This window comes from Capsicum annuum, chromosome 8 (assembly GCF_002878395.1).
Source record: "Capsicum annuum cultivar UCD-10X-F1 chromosome 8, UCD10Xv1.1, whole genome shotgun sequence".
Lineage (NCBI taxonomy): Eukaryota > Viridiplantae > Streptophyta > Magnoliopsida > Solanales > Solanaceae > Capsicum > Capsicum annuum.
Window position 1 is genome coordinate 153,202,583 of NC_061118.1, and position 14,539 is coordinate 153,217,121.

The following is a 14,539-nucleotide window of genomic DNA, read 5'->3' on the forward strand; positions in this document are numbered from 1 at the left end:
CACTAATGCACACATAAAGGTCGTATCCCCGAGTATCATGACGCAATCACATCTCATTTCATTTGGCATGTATAATTTTAGGGTTTCATAATTTGATCTATATGTTTATAATGATACCATGAACGTGTATATTCATATCACATGTAACTTATAAAACTAAGCTTTTAAACACTTAATATATGTATTTTCACATTAATTATCAATAAAAATGTTATTTATTTAGTTAGACGTAAACACCAAAGTGCAGTTAAATATTTGCCTCTTGCTATATGAATGTGAATTAGAAATTCAGAGATCAGAAATTTCTTTCATATACACACACACTTCCTCCCAAGTCCAAAAAACACAGGCCTAAAAATATCATTTTCATTAGTTTGGGGGCAAAGTGTCACTTTACAAGTTTTGTGGCTCTCCATTTCTCCTTCATTTTATTAACAACTTATCTCTAGTCATTTTTGTGAGCATTTGGAAGCTCCATCATGGCATCTTCAAACCTATCATGGTGTTGTTCTCCAATACCCAAACCATCCTCCAAAACTCACTTCTCCTCATCTCTTTCCCCCTTATATACTAGTGGGTTTTCTGGAATTTCACTCCATAAATCCATTTCCAGCTCAAAAGTCCATGCCAAGTTTGACAAATTCCAAAGCCAAGAAAATCTTGAACACGAACTCCCTCAACAACCATTGCAAACAATGGATGAGGAGGATCAAGAAGAAGATGACAGGTAGGTTTGGAGCTCTTTTTGTTTTTTTAATCTTTTGTGGTAATATTTGATTAATCTTGATTTTTAAAAAGAGAAAAGCATCTAGCCCTTGAACTATGATCAAATTTGCCAACTTCACAATGATTCTACTACCCCTTAAACTCAATTTTAGTATATTTTTGTTAACCTTTTTAGCTGATGTGTGACGTTTTAGCTGACCTTTGATGTGGACTCATTTTTTTGTAATAAAGTGCCACATCAGCACAAAAGGGCACAAAAATATGCTAAAGTTGAATTCAGGAGTAATAGTACCCTGTGAAAATATGCTAAAATTGAATTTAGATGTAATTATCCTGTGAAGTTGGACTGTGCCGTAGCAACTTTGGCTATAGTTCGAGGAGGTATTGAATGTTTATCTCAAAAAAAAAAAATCTTTTTGATTTATCTAGTGCTGCCTATGTGAAGATTTTCCGGCTCTGTCTTGAAGAATTTGTAGTAATTAAGTGGATTTTTATGTGGATTAGTTTCATATGACGTACATCACTACACACTACATTGAACGATGTAAGAATTGTAATTGTCTTGTTAAGCTACATATTGTGTCTAGAAGATGAATGGATTTATTAATGGCACACTATTCTTCCTTTTACTTTTTCATCCTTTCAGCTGCTTACCTTCTGATTTGGAGGGTGCCGTTCAGCAGTCAGGCCAAGCTGCTGCCTCTTTTGTGTCTTCAGGAGGAATGAGAGCCATCGTACGTGTTACCAAGACTACATTCTACACTACTGCAATTTAATTGGTTGTCACTAACAATTGGATGATGAAATATAGCAAATTTGTATTGTCTCCTCTTAATCTGAGTCTCTTAATGAATCATGTTGCGCCATTCTTCATTTGTGGCATTCAGCCTTTCACCTTTTGTTGTGCTCTTATAATAATAGAGGTGAGTTTGATTAACATCCATTTGATTGAATCAGCCAGAGGAGACACATCTTTTCTGATCCTTCTGCTGGACTATGGGAAAGTTATGCACAATGCTTTATGGATTCCTAGCACTATTTCTTGTTTCCTTGCGCATTTATAGTATTGCTTTATGCACGATGGCTAACCATGAGTCCTAAAACTAAGCGGTGGAAGTGCAATATGACTTTCTTCCTCAGGTTGAGCTCTTAATACCACAGCTTCAGTTTCTTGATGATGAGGGTGCACAAACTGAATTATGGGAACTATCAAGATTATTTTTGGAAACACTTATTGAGGAGACGGGATGCCAGGTTAGCTTGAAAATTGCCATAATACTAGTAATCTAGTATCAAGATTTTGCTAAATACTGCCTTTATCCCTTTATATATGGAGGTATTTGACTGGACAAGAAGTTTGGCATATATATTATATTAGTAATAATGGAAGAAAATATTGAAGTAATGGTAGAAAAGTTTAGTTTTATAGAAAAACTTCCTACTTAAATTTGAATTTTAATTAATTAGTGAGTTTTAAGATATCGAAAGTCGTGAAAGTTGTTAAGAAAGGAATGTATAGACATTTTGGGACATACCAAAAATGGAAGACTGTCATATAAATGGGAACAGAGGGATAACTGAAACTTTATAACAAGATTTACAAAGAGTTCTATCTTACATAGGGGTGACGAAATAGTTGAGAACTATGATATCGTAAAGGCATCCCTATTATTATTCAACTATTGTGTATGATTACACGGTTTTCAGTATTTACTATTCAGAAGCACTTCTAGTGTCAGAAGCACTTCTGTGATTGGCCCAAAATATTTCTCAGTCATTTTAAAAAAAACTCAGATTGCTTATAGCTTTCATTACTCGTTTTACCTTGTCCCATTCGGTACGCAAGTATATATTTAGCTCCTTCTCATCCATGTTTAATTACTAAGGTCTATAACTTTCACTGCTAGAGAGTTAAAGCCGTTTTTCCAGATGCTGGAGCTGCTGCACTCCTGAAATATCGGTGGAAAGATGCTACATTTGAATTCGCCAGGTACTCTTTGTTAGATGTGATTCTCTGTTAATGATTTGATCATCAGTGCTTTCTTAGTTATAAGAGTTCTTCTCTCTTTCGGTGGAATACCTGAATACAGTTCTCTTAACTATGAAATTGTAATATTATATTGATAGTATACTGTCTAACATTTCATTGTTGTTGTTGATGTACTCACTGATCCAGTCTAGGTGATCGGAAGCCAGTCAGTAGGGAAGACGAAATTGTAGTCATGGTAGTTCCTGATTATCAGATGCTGGAATATGTAGAAAAAATTGCATCCGAACTCTCAGATGACCCGGTACCCATTTAATATGATTTTTCTTTATATTTGGGTCACTTATTCATTGAACAACTACTATCTCTCCTCTCTGTGTCTTTCCCATGAACGGTTACAGTGCCGACTTAGCCTCAAAGTACTTGAGCACCTTAACAGTGATTCTTGTTGATAGGTCTGAGAATTAGCTATAAAACTTAAGAACAGAAAAATTTTCAACCTTCTTCCAAGAGATGGATAAAAGACTTCTTGCTGGCTCTAACATTGTTAGTCGAAGATAGGTGGTTATCAAAGTTGAGGGGCCATCTTGTCAGGTGGTTAACAGATGAGGGGCTATCTTGACTTAGATTGATGTGTTCTCACTGAATTATACTCATTTTCCCTTTCTCTTTTGGAAAATTGAATATTGGAGAAATCATTTAACTGAAAGGAACGAAAAGGGTGAGGATCAAAGATCTATTCAGAAACTTGCTTCAATATTTTTGCGCTGCAGTATTGTAAGGATTGAGAAGTATGTATGCGTTCATGTCAAAAAAATTTGTCCTTGAGATTTGATCATAGATTGTATAAGAACATACCTCAAAACTGCTGAGATGAGATATGAAGACAGTGTAAGTTTTAATAAACTTGGGAGTGTGGGAGTTGGTCGCAGACAGAGTAAGTATTTTTCTCTTTCTCTGCAAAGCTTGAGGAGGCGTAGATCTCTTTCTTCTTAGGCTTTTTTTCCTCAAACTTACAAAAACAAACCTATTCACATTATAGACAGTTGTATTATCCAGTCAAGAGGAATGCCTAGCATCTGTTTTTCATTATTCTCACATACATAAAATGAACTTCTGTTATTGTTTCAATCCTCCTGTCTGTCTTTTTTTTTTTGCTTGTTTTTGGTTAATGATCTGTGGTTATTTTGTTAGCCTAGGCCTCTTATCATGTGGAACCCACGTTTGGTTAGTGAGGATGTCGGAGTGGGGATCAATGTACGTAGGCTGCGGCGCAATTTTTTAAGGTAATTTGGTTTCTGATAGGGAGGTTTTCTTTAATTTTGAAATTCAGTTAGGTATCGTGTGTTACAGCTTGGTTGCCTTACAAGATTTATTTGTGTCATTCAGCATAAATAGAGCTCTTTATGATTAGCATTATTGTGTTTAGCTGATCTCTAGGGTGTTGCCAAAGTTCCTACCTTAGGTAGTTATAAACTCATGCACACACAAGCAAATGTTATGTCTGTCCTCCTTCATTTCCTCAGGTCGAATATGAACTACTCTAATGCAAACAATGTTTTTCCTCGCGGTAACTACTGACTGTACAAGTTAATTCTACAACCATTCATCGTCATTCCATTGAACCACTAGTATGTTTAATTGCTTCCTGTATGATTTTGCGTTGGATAGTTGTTTCTTCAACAGAACTCCTGTTTTTCACATTCAACCTCTCACCATCTTTGCTGGGGATGTAAATTCTCCATCTTTTCTTGTCAATTTGAATTTGCTAAACTGTTTAACTTTCCTGTATTGTGACAGTAAAGATCTGTTTTTTCACTGCAGCACCTTCACCGTGGCTTACTCGATGAGACCTCTACCAGATGGTGCTGTATTTAGATGTTATCCCGGGTAAGGAATCATCTACTTGATCATGACAAAACATACCCAAATGAATAGCCCTAGTTGGAGGTTGGGATTCTGTGCAACTCTAGACGCATGTTATCTTACATGGTTAGATGATATTATCGTGAAAGCGTCTTGGAAAGCGAGCTTAACTCCCTTGCTACAACAAGTTCTTCTACCAACCTGGTCCAGTTTCGTTAAATGACAAACAAGATCTGAAAGACTGATGCTGTGAGCTATCAAATTCTTAACATGAAACTAAATTGAACTATATTGGGTCATTCTACTTGTAAGTTGTAATTTGTCAAACATGGTGTTACATAACATTGGTTTTGGCAATTCTGACAGATTCTCTTTTTGATGCATTTGATTTGCTGTTAATTATTTATTTTCTGGTGTACTCCAGATTGTGGAAAGTGTTCTATGATGACAAGGACCGACCAAACAGATATCTTCTTGCCAAGGAACAGATCAGCCGTCCAACTATAGAAGATCTGGAGGTCTGTTGCTCCACTTCTACTATATATTCTAAGTTAGGCTATAAAGAATTAGGAGTAGTTACATATCCTCTAGAAAAACTTTACCAATTATCAAAAAAAATAAAAAGTTATACATCCTCTAGAAATCTATATAGTTTAGTTAAAAAGATGTACAACAAGGGGTAAGTCTTGCATGTCGACTCCTGTAGCACTGGAATCTTGAAGTTTCTAGTTCTTGTATTGTTCATAAGTTTCCTATAGAAGAATTATGGCTGGACTACAAGGTGGGGAAAACCAAGTTTCAAGAGTCATAATGGACTATGACATTTCTCTCTAATATTTGGTGTTGGTTTTTCCAGATAATATATGGAGGTGTGGATGAGAAGGAAGAGAAGGGCCCCTCATTGTTAAGTCAAGCAGCTGGAATCTTCTCTTCTATAAACCGCTTCATGAAAGTCATTTCAAGATAGACCATGGCCTCACCTTTTAACACAGAGGTTTAGTGCAGAGCAATCCACTAAATAGCACGGACGATCAGCACCAAGATATGCTTGTAATGCACTCCCTCTATCTATTATCAGCTTGCAGTATCTTACAAAATGGGTTACGGAGTATATATTAAATTACTTTTTGCAATCAGTTCCTTGATCAGAGAAGTTATGGTGAATTTTCAAGGAACTCTTTTGCAATTTCTTTTTTTGTTCAAAAAGAAAGAGAATCTTCCACAATGGCAGCAAACGGTTCACTTTTTCAGAAATCAGACAACTTGATATGATCCTTCTATCAAATTTATTTGATCAAGTCCCAGAGGAGCATACTAGTTCCAAGAGTCCAGAATAGTATCACGAGTCTCCTGATATTACTGTTCAGTTGAGTGTTCCATATTGGCGAGACAGTGTGAAAAGAATCAACTTAATTAAAATTAGAACTTTGTTTTCCTTTAGAGGTTATTACAATCACCTCCTACTACAACAAAAAATAAGCAGCCAATGATGTGTGTCTAGTTCTAGCTTTCTTCACAAGAGGTATTTTGGCATGCCAAATAAAATAGAACATATTCATGATCGAAACTCAAAACAATGAATCAAGCTACATAGATTACATACCGATAGACAGTCACCAACCAGTTCACAAATGACTACTACAAGCTGCACAGAAGTTCAGAGGTATCTAGCAAATCGGCTGAAAATTGCTTCTCATCACTATCCATGTAATAATATAGAATGAACCTGTTATCTGGTACATATCCTTCATCTCTCATGTGTCTAAACAACTCCAGCAAGGTAGAATAAATGATCATCGCTCTGGGATGCATTTGATCCGCAACTACGAAACTATGTACTTCCTTCTCAATCTCTATCCAGCTTGTCCCTGTTTCCTTTGCCACTCCTGTCTCCTTCATTTTCCTTATGGTTCTAGCTCTCTCTTTCCACCTCTCTCTGGAAGAATATATATTAGCCAGCAGAACAAATGGCACAGGATTATCAGGTGAAGTCAAGAGCCATTGATCAGCTGCATATTTGCCTATCTCAGCATTACCATGTATACTACAGGCACCAAGTAATGCCTGCCAAATAAGTATGTCTGGCTTTACAGGTATCCCTGCAATGAAGCTCTTGGCTTCACTTAGCAGTCCAGCTCGACCAAGCAAATCAACTACAGCAGCATAATGCTCCATTCTTGGAGTCATCCCATAGATACTCTGCATAGATTCAAAGAACTCCATACCCTTATTTACTAGCCCTACATGACTACAAGCATGAAGCAGAGAGATGAATGTAACATCAGTTGGATCCACACCATCTGAACTCATTTCTTCGTATAATTGGAGTGCCCTATAGCCATTCCCATGTCGAGCATAGGCTGCAATAATGGAATTCCAAGAGACTGAATTTCTTCGAGCTATACTATCAAAGATTTCGACAGAATCCACCAGCTCACCACACTTGGAATACATGTTAATTAGTCCGTTACTTACAAACGAATTTGAAATGAAACCTTTCTTGATGATTAAAGAGTGCACTTGCTTGCCAAGAGCCAACGAAGTATCACTACCAAAGACACCAAGAATGGCTGACACTACATCAGGGTCAATGTCAACCCCTGCTTTTACCATTGTCACAAAGATTTGCAAAGCCTCTTCTTCATATCCATTTTTCGCAAACCCCACAAGCATAACTGTCATAGCAATGGTGTCAAGATCCTCTGCGGACTCAAACATCTGCCAAGCGTCATGTACACTGCCACACTTGGAATACACATCCATCAATGCACTCTCTATACACAAATCTGATTGAAACCCCCACTTCCAAACAATCCCATGAATTTGACGAGCCTCCCTGAGTGCCTTCATGCCAGAACACGACAACAACACACTTAAGTACGTCAAATAATTAGGCACAACATCACCTTGCATCTTCACAAACATATCCAAGCTTTCCTCACAAAACTCACTCTGAGCAAGACCAGAAATCACAGCTGTCCAAGAGATAACATTCCTCACACCCATCTCATCGAAAACCTGCCTGCCAGAATTCGCGCACCCACATCGAAAATAAGAAGTAATCAACGCATTACATACAGCCACCTCCCTCTCCAGACCACTCAAAATAACCAATCCATGCAACATCTTATTAACCATAATAAAATCAGCCCCATCACAAGCTGATAAAACAGTAGTCACACTTGCATGATCAAACTTCAAAAAACTACCATAACCCATCATTTCTTTAAAGTAACCAAATCCCATTTTAAAGTTCCCATTGCTTGAAAACCCCGAAACAACCGAGTTCCAAGACACAGTATCTCTCACGGGCATTTCATCAAACACTTGGACTGCATCACGCATCCTACCACATCTTGCATACATTGTCAAAAGAGAATTCCAAACTACAAGCACGTCTTGGGTATTAAACTGATTTCCTAAGTAAACAAATTGTGGGTCCTTGAGGATGAAGCCATGGATGGAAGAACCAAGACGGGCATTGCCATCCCTTCCAGAAGTAGAAAGGAGAAGGCTTATCCTTCGTGCAGAGGAGAAACATAGTGGGTTTAAAGAGGAGAATGGTCGGAACTGGAAGAGAAGAGAGGAGAAGCATGAAGGTAAACAAGGCTTTAAATTCAAGAAGATCCATCCAGCATTCATCCATGTAACATTCAGCTAAACCAGTAAGATTTATCCACAACTCTCTGATTCCCTTTGGTGGGATGATAATTTGGTAATTTTTACTTAATTTATCTATTTCCCTTTCCTAAAATTTGATTATTTGTTTGGTTAACTTGCCTTAGCTACATCAACACCCTTACACTTTCGATGTGCACACATAGATATTACTATCAAATTGAACAAACATACTGTCAAATAGGTTAAAACTCAACAAAACGTTGGGATTTCAATAGTTCATTGTTTTCGCTTCGAAATTCAACTAGAATTCGAAAAATAATAGTAGCTTATAAGCTGTATGTGCGCCAAATACACACTCCAAGAAGAAAGTGCTTGCACTCCGCGTGACTAATCATTTTCACCTAAATAGAAACTAAATTAGTTAATCGGTTAAAACTGAAGGGTAGAATGACGCCTATTATTGGAATTTTGAACTGGTGTGTGTTGGGTTCGAATCTACTAGTTATTTTGGGGGTAAGTTTTCTCCATGGAAATAAAATGTATGACTAGTAAAAAAAATCTATTTTATTTCTTGTGTCTATTTAAAGTCTATTTCATTTCTTGGGTGTCAATTTGGAGTAATACCCACGAAAAAAAATCTTGTGTGTTATATAGCGGACCTCAATTAAAGACCATCTTTGCCTTCCATTTCCGCTAGTTAATTAGCACATTATTCCAATTTCCACAGGACTTGACCTTAAAAATATTTGTCCTTTTTTCAATTACACAAACTACAAGTTACCTTTTACCATCTAAGACAGTAATGAAGCTGAATCATAGAGTAGCCACATATTGAGAAATGGTCCTCTAATATAGGTTGTCTTTCTACTATATACTATATAATATATAAACAGGCCCAAATAACTAATACTAGCAATATACTTTAAACTTAACCATCTCTATTAGTATAAGATCAACTGAAATGGCATGTTGGAAAATTTTAGTTACTCTACTTGTGTTATTTCTTCTATCCTTTCCGGTAACAAACTGCATTAAAACTGCTTCTTTACTTCTCACAAACACTACTGAAGGCAAAGTGAGATGTGGTGAGAGTGAGAGGAATTCTCTATTAAGATTCAAGCAAAGTCTCACAGATCCCTCTGACCGACTGGCTTCTTGGGTTGGCAAAGAATGCTGCATCTGGAAAGGTGTTTTTTGTGACATACAAACTGGGAATGTCATCAGTCTTGATCTCAACGATAGAACAAGCAATTGCTATATGAAGAAAATGGGATATTTGATTCCAGGAAATTCAACATGCTTGGGTGGCAACATAAGTCCTGCTTTACTTGAATTGCGATACTTGCAGTATTTAGACCTTGGTGGTAATGACTTCAAAGGACTTGCCACTCCCACTTTCTTAGGTTCTCTTGAAAATTTACGGTATCTTAACCTCACCCTTTCATCTCTTATTGGTGTTCCTCCTTCCCTTGGAAATCTATCAAATTTGCAGTATCTAAGCCTCCGTGGGCATGCCTATCCTTACGATACTGTTGAAAGGAGTTGGGTCAAAGATCTGAGTTGGGTTTCCTGTCTGTCTTCTTTGAAGTATCTTGATCTTTCTTATGTGAACCTTTCTTCGGCAATACGTTGGTTTGAGCCTATTAATAAGTTGCCATCCTTAGTGACTCTCAGTTTGCAAAGTTGTAGTCTTCGCTATCTCCCTTACTCCTTACCCAAGTGGAATATGACTTCCCTTTCTTATCTCTCCCTTTCAGGCAATAACTTCGATACCTATGTTCTTCCTAAATGGTTGTCTAATGCCACCACCCTTGAGACACTTTGTATGAAATACAGCAACATCCAAGGCCCAATATCAAATGTTGAATGGGGTAAACTCTCTAATTTGCGGATGTTGTATCTAAGGCAGAATAAAATTAGTGGAGACATAAGTCGAGTGGTGGAAGGTTTATCCACCGGGAGCAACATGACTATAGAGGTATTATATCTTGCCCAAAATTCATTGACAGGGCAATTGCCAAATTCTTTAGGACATTTGAAGAACATAAGGGCGCTTGAAATTTCTTATAACATGATATCAGGCACGATTCCAGCATCTATTGAGCAGTTGTCAGGGTTGGAGATTTTGAACTTGGGAGGGAATCAACTGAAGGGAGCTCTACCTGAGAGTATTTTTAATTTTTCTGAATTAACTCTGTTGCAGCTGACAACAAATGCTTTGGAAGGCAACCTTTCACAAAATCACTTTGCAAGACTCCATCAACTGAAACTGTTGGCCGTATCGTGTGGTAGAAGTTTCACTGTCAACTTGAGCAATGAATGGGTTCCTCCATTTAGCCTCTCATGTATAGAGCTTAGAAGTTGCAGTTTGGGTCCTAAGTTCCCAACATGGCTAAAAACTCAAAAGCAACTTGAGATTGTTATTCTCACCAATGTCTCCATTTCCGAATCTACACCTCCTTGGCTTTGGTTGATGTGCTCACAATTTCGTTATCTTGATCTATCAGATAATCAAATTGGCGGAAGTCTTCCGAGGGTAGTAAGCTTTCCATCGACATGCCAAAGGTGGACAGTGGGGTTCTACTTTAGTTACTATTATGGTGTCGTGGTGGACTTGAGTTCCAATCGCTTTCATGGTTTGTTACGTCTTTGGCCAAATATGACACATTTGAATCTTGCTAACAACTTGTTTTCAGGATCTATACCCTAAAACATTGGTCACGTGATGAGGAAACTTCAAGTGTTAGATCTTTCTGGAAATGCTTTTACAGGATCTATACCATATTCCATAACAAGAGTGAAGCAGCTAATGAGATTGGGCCTTTCAGACAATCTTTTGTCTGGAAAGATTCCTGATTGGTGGTATGAATTGCAACAACTCCATGTATTAGATTTGTCAGGGAATAACCTTTCAGGTAGTATTCCTCCAGTTCGTTCACCACCCTCACTTTTTTGGTTGAGATTGTGTCGCAATAACCATTCTGGGGAACTTCCTGAATCATTGAGGAATTGCAATACCTTGCTTGCACTTGATATTGGAGACAACAAAATCAACGGCACCATACCGGAGTGGTTTGGAGAAAGTCTCTTATCTTTGCAAAAGCTTAGAATGACTAGTAATATGATTCATGGAAAAGTTCCAACGCAACTATGCCAACTTTCTAACCTCCAAATTCTCGATCTGTCACATAACAAGTTGACAGGTTCTATCCCTTCCTGCCTGGGAAGCTTGAGAGGTCTTAAGTTTGTGAAGTTTTACAGGTGGTTTCCCAACTATGGCTATTTCAGCTATGTTTTCACACCCGAGATGGAGTTGGTTGAGCAAGGAACAAAGAAGAGATACACCTTTAACTTAGATCAAGTGAATCTTATTGATCTTTCCTGCAACAATCTTCACGGTGAAATCCCGAATGAGATTACAGGTCTTTCAGCCTTGGGCGCTCTGAATTTATCTTGGAACCAATTATCAGGAAGAATTCCAGAGGAGATGGGGAGAATGCTGCAATTGGAGACACTAGACCTTTCCTCTAACCATCTCTCAGGTTCTATCCCATTGAGCATGACATCCATCACGTCACTGAGCCATCTTAACTTGTCACATAACAACCTTTGTGGCCCTATCCCATCAACAAACCAATTTGGAACCTTTACCGATCCTTCATGTTTTGAAGGCAATCCGGAACTTTGTGGGAAACCATTGATAACGGACTGCTCTCGAGCCAAGAAAAAAGACGAAAGGGAAATTGAAGATGATGAGCATAAAATAAGGCTATGTTTCTTTGAGGGTGCGGGAGTGGGATTCATTGTAGCTTTTTTGGCGACATTTAGCGGCTTGATGATAAAGAAGTCGTGGGCTTACTGCTGCTTCCGTTTCATGGAGGAATTTGGAGAAAGAACTATCAGGTGCTGTTTGGCCTTCATGACTGGCTTGAATAGTATTTTTCGCGTCAGAAGGAACTAATTTCCATACTATTCTTAAAAGCAGGTCCAATTTCTGTTTATTTCTTGTTCTTTCTGTTTGGTGTTTCTATCTAGAGTTCTTACTTTGTTGGTGAAAATATGGGACTCTCTATGTGTGAATGAAAGTAAAAGCTTTGTTATTATGTTCATCCCTCAAGTTTCTGTGTGTTTTTTTTTTTTTAAATTTTCACTCTTAAGAAATACTACTAGATTATATTTCTTATATTTCACCTAAATATAATCTAGGTTGAACACTCATGGTTACGGTGCTCTTGCCAGGTCGAGTCGATCACACATCTGAGCTATGTATCTATAAGTAAAATCAATCCTTGAAAGAAAGATCGAAGGCACTATTTAAATTGCTAGAATAGAGAGAATAGCATTCAAGAGAGTAACATTGATGCACTTCCCCAATAATGACAAAACACTTGCTATTTCAATTTGTGTTCAATCAGCCATCTCACCCCCCCACCCCACCCCACCCCACCCAAAAAAGAAAAAAAAACAGTTACTCTGCTGCTTCTGTCAAACGCATTCCATGACTATGGCTTAACTTAAACACGCGCTGCTCTGTACAGAAAGAAGGAGCAACCATTTTGAGTGTGCATTCGGATTCATGCAAGAAAGTAAGAAGTTAAACTTGGCAGTTCAATTTGGGTAATATATCTTCGATTAGTCATCTTGCTGACAAACTATATGCACTTTGTGTCAAATGAACTCCAGCCCAACTTATGTGAGTACTCGGGTCAACACACACTGGAACTCTTGGAGCACGGCATTTTTTATGTATGTTATAGTTATATTCTCCTCCTATTTCACAACATGCATTTTATAAGGAGTTATTGTCGAATCCTGAAAATGTACAAGAAAGTTCGTAAATACATATAGTTTTCTTCGCTATTTACAAACGAGCTTGAAATGAAACCTTTCTTGATGATTAAAGAGCGTACTTGCTTGCCAAGAGCCAACGAAGTATCGCTACCAAAGGACACCAAGAATAGCTGACACTACATTTAGGGTCAATGCCAACCCCTGCTTTACCATTTTCACAACGATCTACAAAACCTCTTCTTCATATCCATTTTTGGCAAACCCCACAAGCATAGCTGTCGTAGCAATTGTGTCAAGAACCTCTGCGGGCTTAAACATCTGCCAAGCATCTTGTACACTGCCACACTTGGAATTAGGGGGTGTCAAATCACCAAATTAAGTTAACCCGTCCAATCCAACCCAATATTTATGAGTTGAGCTTAAGATAATTTACAATTTCATTCCATCTCAATTCATTAAGCCTCAACTATTTTTTAAAAAGATATTCAACTGAATTCAATTCAGTCTGCACTGCAACCCATTTAATAAGAAAAGTGATTTTCTTAGTGAAAAAGCAGAAAACAAGGAACAACTAAATTTTTTATAATATTTTTTTAAAAAAATATTTTATTACCCCAATCCCTATACCCCTGACCCCACCCTACTCCCAATGAAATTATAATTTTTTTTTCTTTTAATAAAAATTAAAGATATTTTCTCACCCGAAACACGCACCCTACCCCCCGAACCCTCTTAACCCCCACCCACCCACACACACAAAAAAAAAAGAACTAACTTTTTAAAATTATTTTTTTAAAAAAATGATGAATAATATTTGTTTGGAAAAAATTTTTGCTCAATACTGAACACGCTCTTAGTATATTTTATTTTATTGATAGTGTTTGGCGATATTCTTTATCAAAATTAAACTTGTTTTTTTTTTAATTTTTTTTTTTTTTGAGTTAGAATTCAAATAAATTGAGGTCAAATGGGCTAAAACTTGGGTTGGGCCGTAATCCACGTAATTTAGGAAAAATGATCTAAATAAACAATATAAGTTTCTAAACTTCTAAAAATTCTCCCACTTTTAAAAAATTACTTAAATCCCAATATTTCATACTTTTTGATAAAGTTGAAATACAAGTTAAAACCTACAACTAAGAAATCGATTCTTTACCAAAAATAACTCATTTTTTCCTCTTTGTATACCTTAATTCAAGCAACAATTTCTATCCAACTCTTCAAACATTAATGGCTACATTAACGTCAAAATTTTGGTTACAATTTTATCCCACAATTTTTTCCTCTTCTTCTTCTTCTTCACATTTTTTAGTTAAGGTATTTTTTTCTCCTAAATTTATCTTCACTTTCTTCTTATTACGTTCAATGATTTTTCTCAAAAATCAAATTAAACAACATCATATTCCTTTAGCTCACCCAATTGATTGTTTGGAGTTTCGTGTTAAAGATGATGATGTTTTTGGTGCTCGAGTTATGGGTAAAACTACTATTTTGGCAAAGAAAATTATCCATGGTGAGGTTATTTCTAGCTGGTTTTCCATTATTGAT

At 37.0% G+C, this 14,539-nt stretch overlaps 4 protein-coding genes across 4 annotated transcripts; 3 read left to right on the forward strand and 1 right to left on the reverse strand.

The window, feature by feature from the left end:
* Positions 1-277: 277 nt before the first annotated feature.
* On the forward strand, positions 278-5,833 carry LOC107839560. Its single transcript, XM_016683098.2, has 9 exons — positions 278-727; positions 1,373-1,460; positions 1,867-1,980; positions 2,634-2,716; positions 2,903-3,017; positions 3,908-3,999; positions 4,538-4,603; positions 5,004-5,097; positions 5,436-5,833. The coding sequence occupies exons 1-9, from the start codon at positions 480-482 to the stop codon at positions 5,544-5,546; spliced, it is 1,011 nt and encodes a 336-aa protein (XP_016538584.1). The 5' UTR covers positions 278-479; the 3' UTR covers positions 5,547-5,833.
* A 141-nt stretch (positions 5,834-5,974) lies between these two features.
* LOC107839559 (pentatricopeptide repeat-containing protein At3g05340) lies at positions 5,975-9,099 on the reverse strand. Its single transcript, XM_016683097.2, has one exon. The coding sequence runs from the start codon at positions 8,219-8,221 to the stop codon at positions 6,218-6,220; it is 2,004 nt and encodes a 667-aa protein (XP_016538583.1). The 5' UTR covers positions 8,222-9,099; the 3' UTR covers positions 5,975-6,217.
* Positions 9,100-9,161: 62 nt separating this feature from the next.
* Positions 9,162-10,910, forward strand: LOC107879332 (receptor-like protein EIX1). Its single transcript, XM_016726387.1, has one exon. It carries the CDS (start codon positions 9,162-9,164, stop codon positions 10,908-10,910), a length of 1,749 nt encoding a protein of 582 aa, XP_016581873.1.
* Positions 10,911-10,925: 15 nt separating this feature from the next.
* On the forward strand, positions 10,926-12,161 carry LOC107879333 (receptor-like protein EIX2). Its single transcript, XM_016726388.1, has one exon. It carries the CDS (start codon positions 10,926-10,928, stop codon positions 12,159-12,161), a length of 1,236 nt encoding a protein of 411 aa, XP_016581874.1.
* Positions 12,162-14,539: the final 2,378 nt, after the last annotated feature.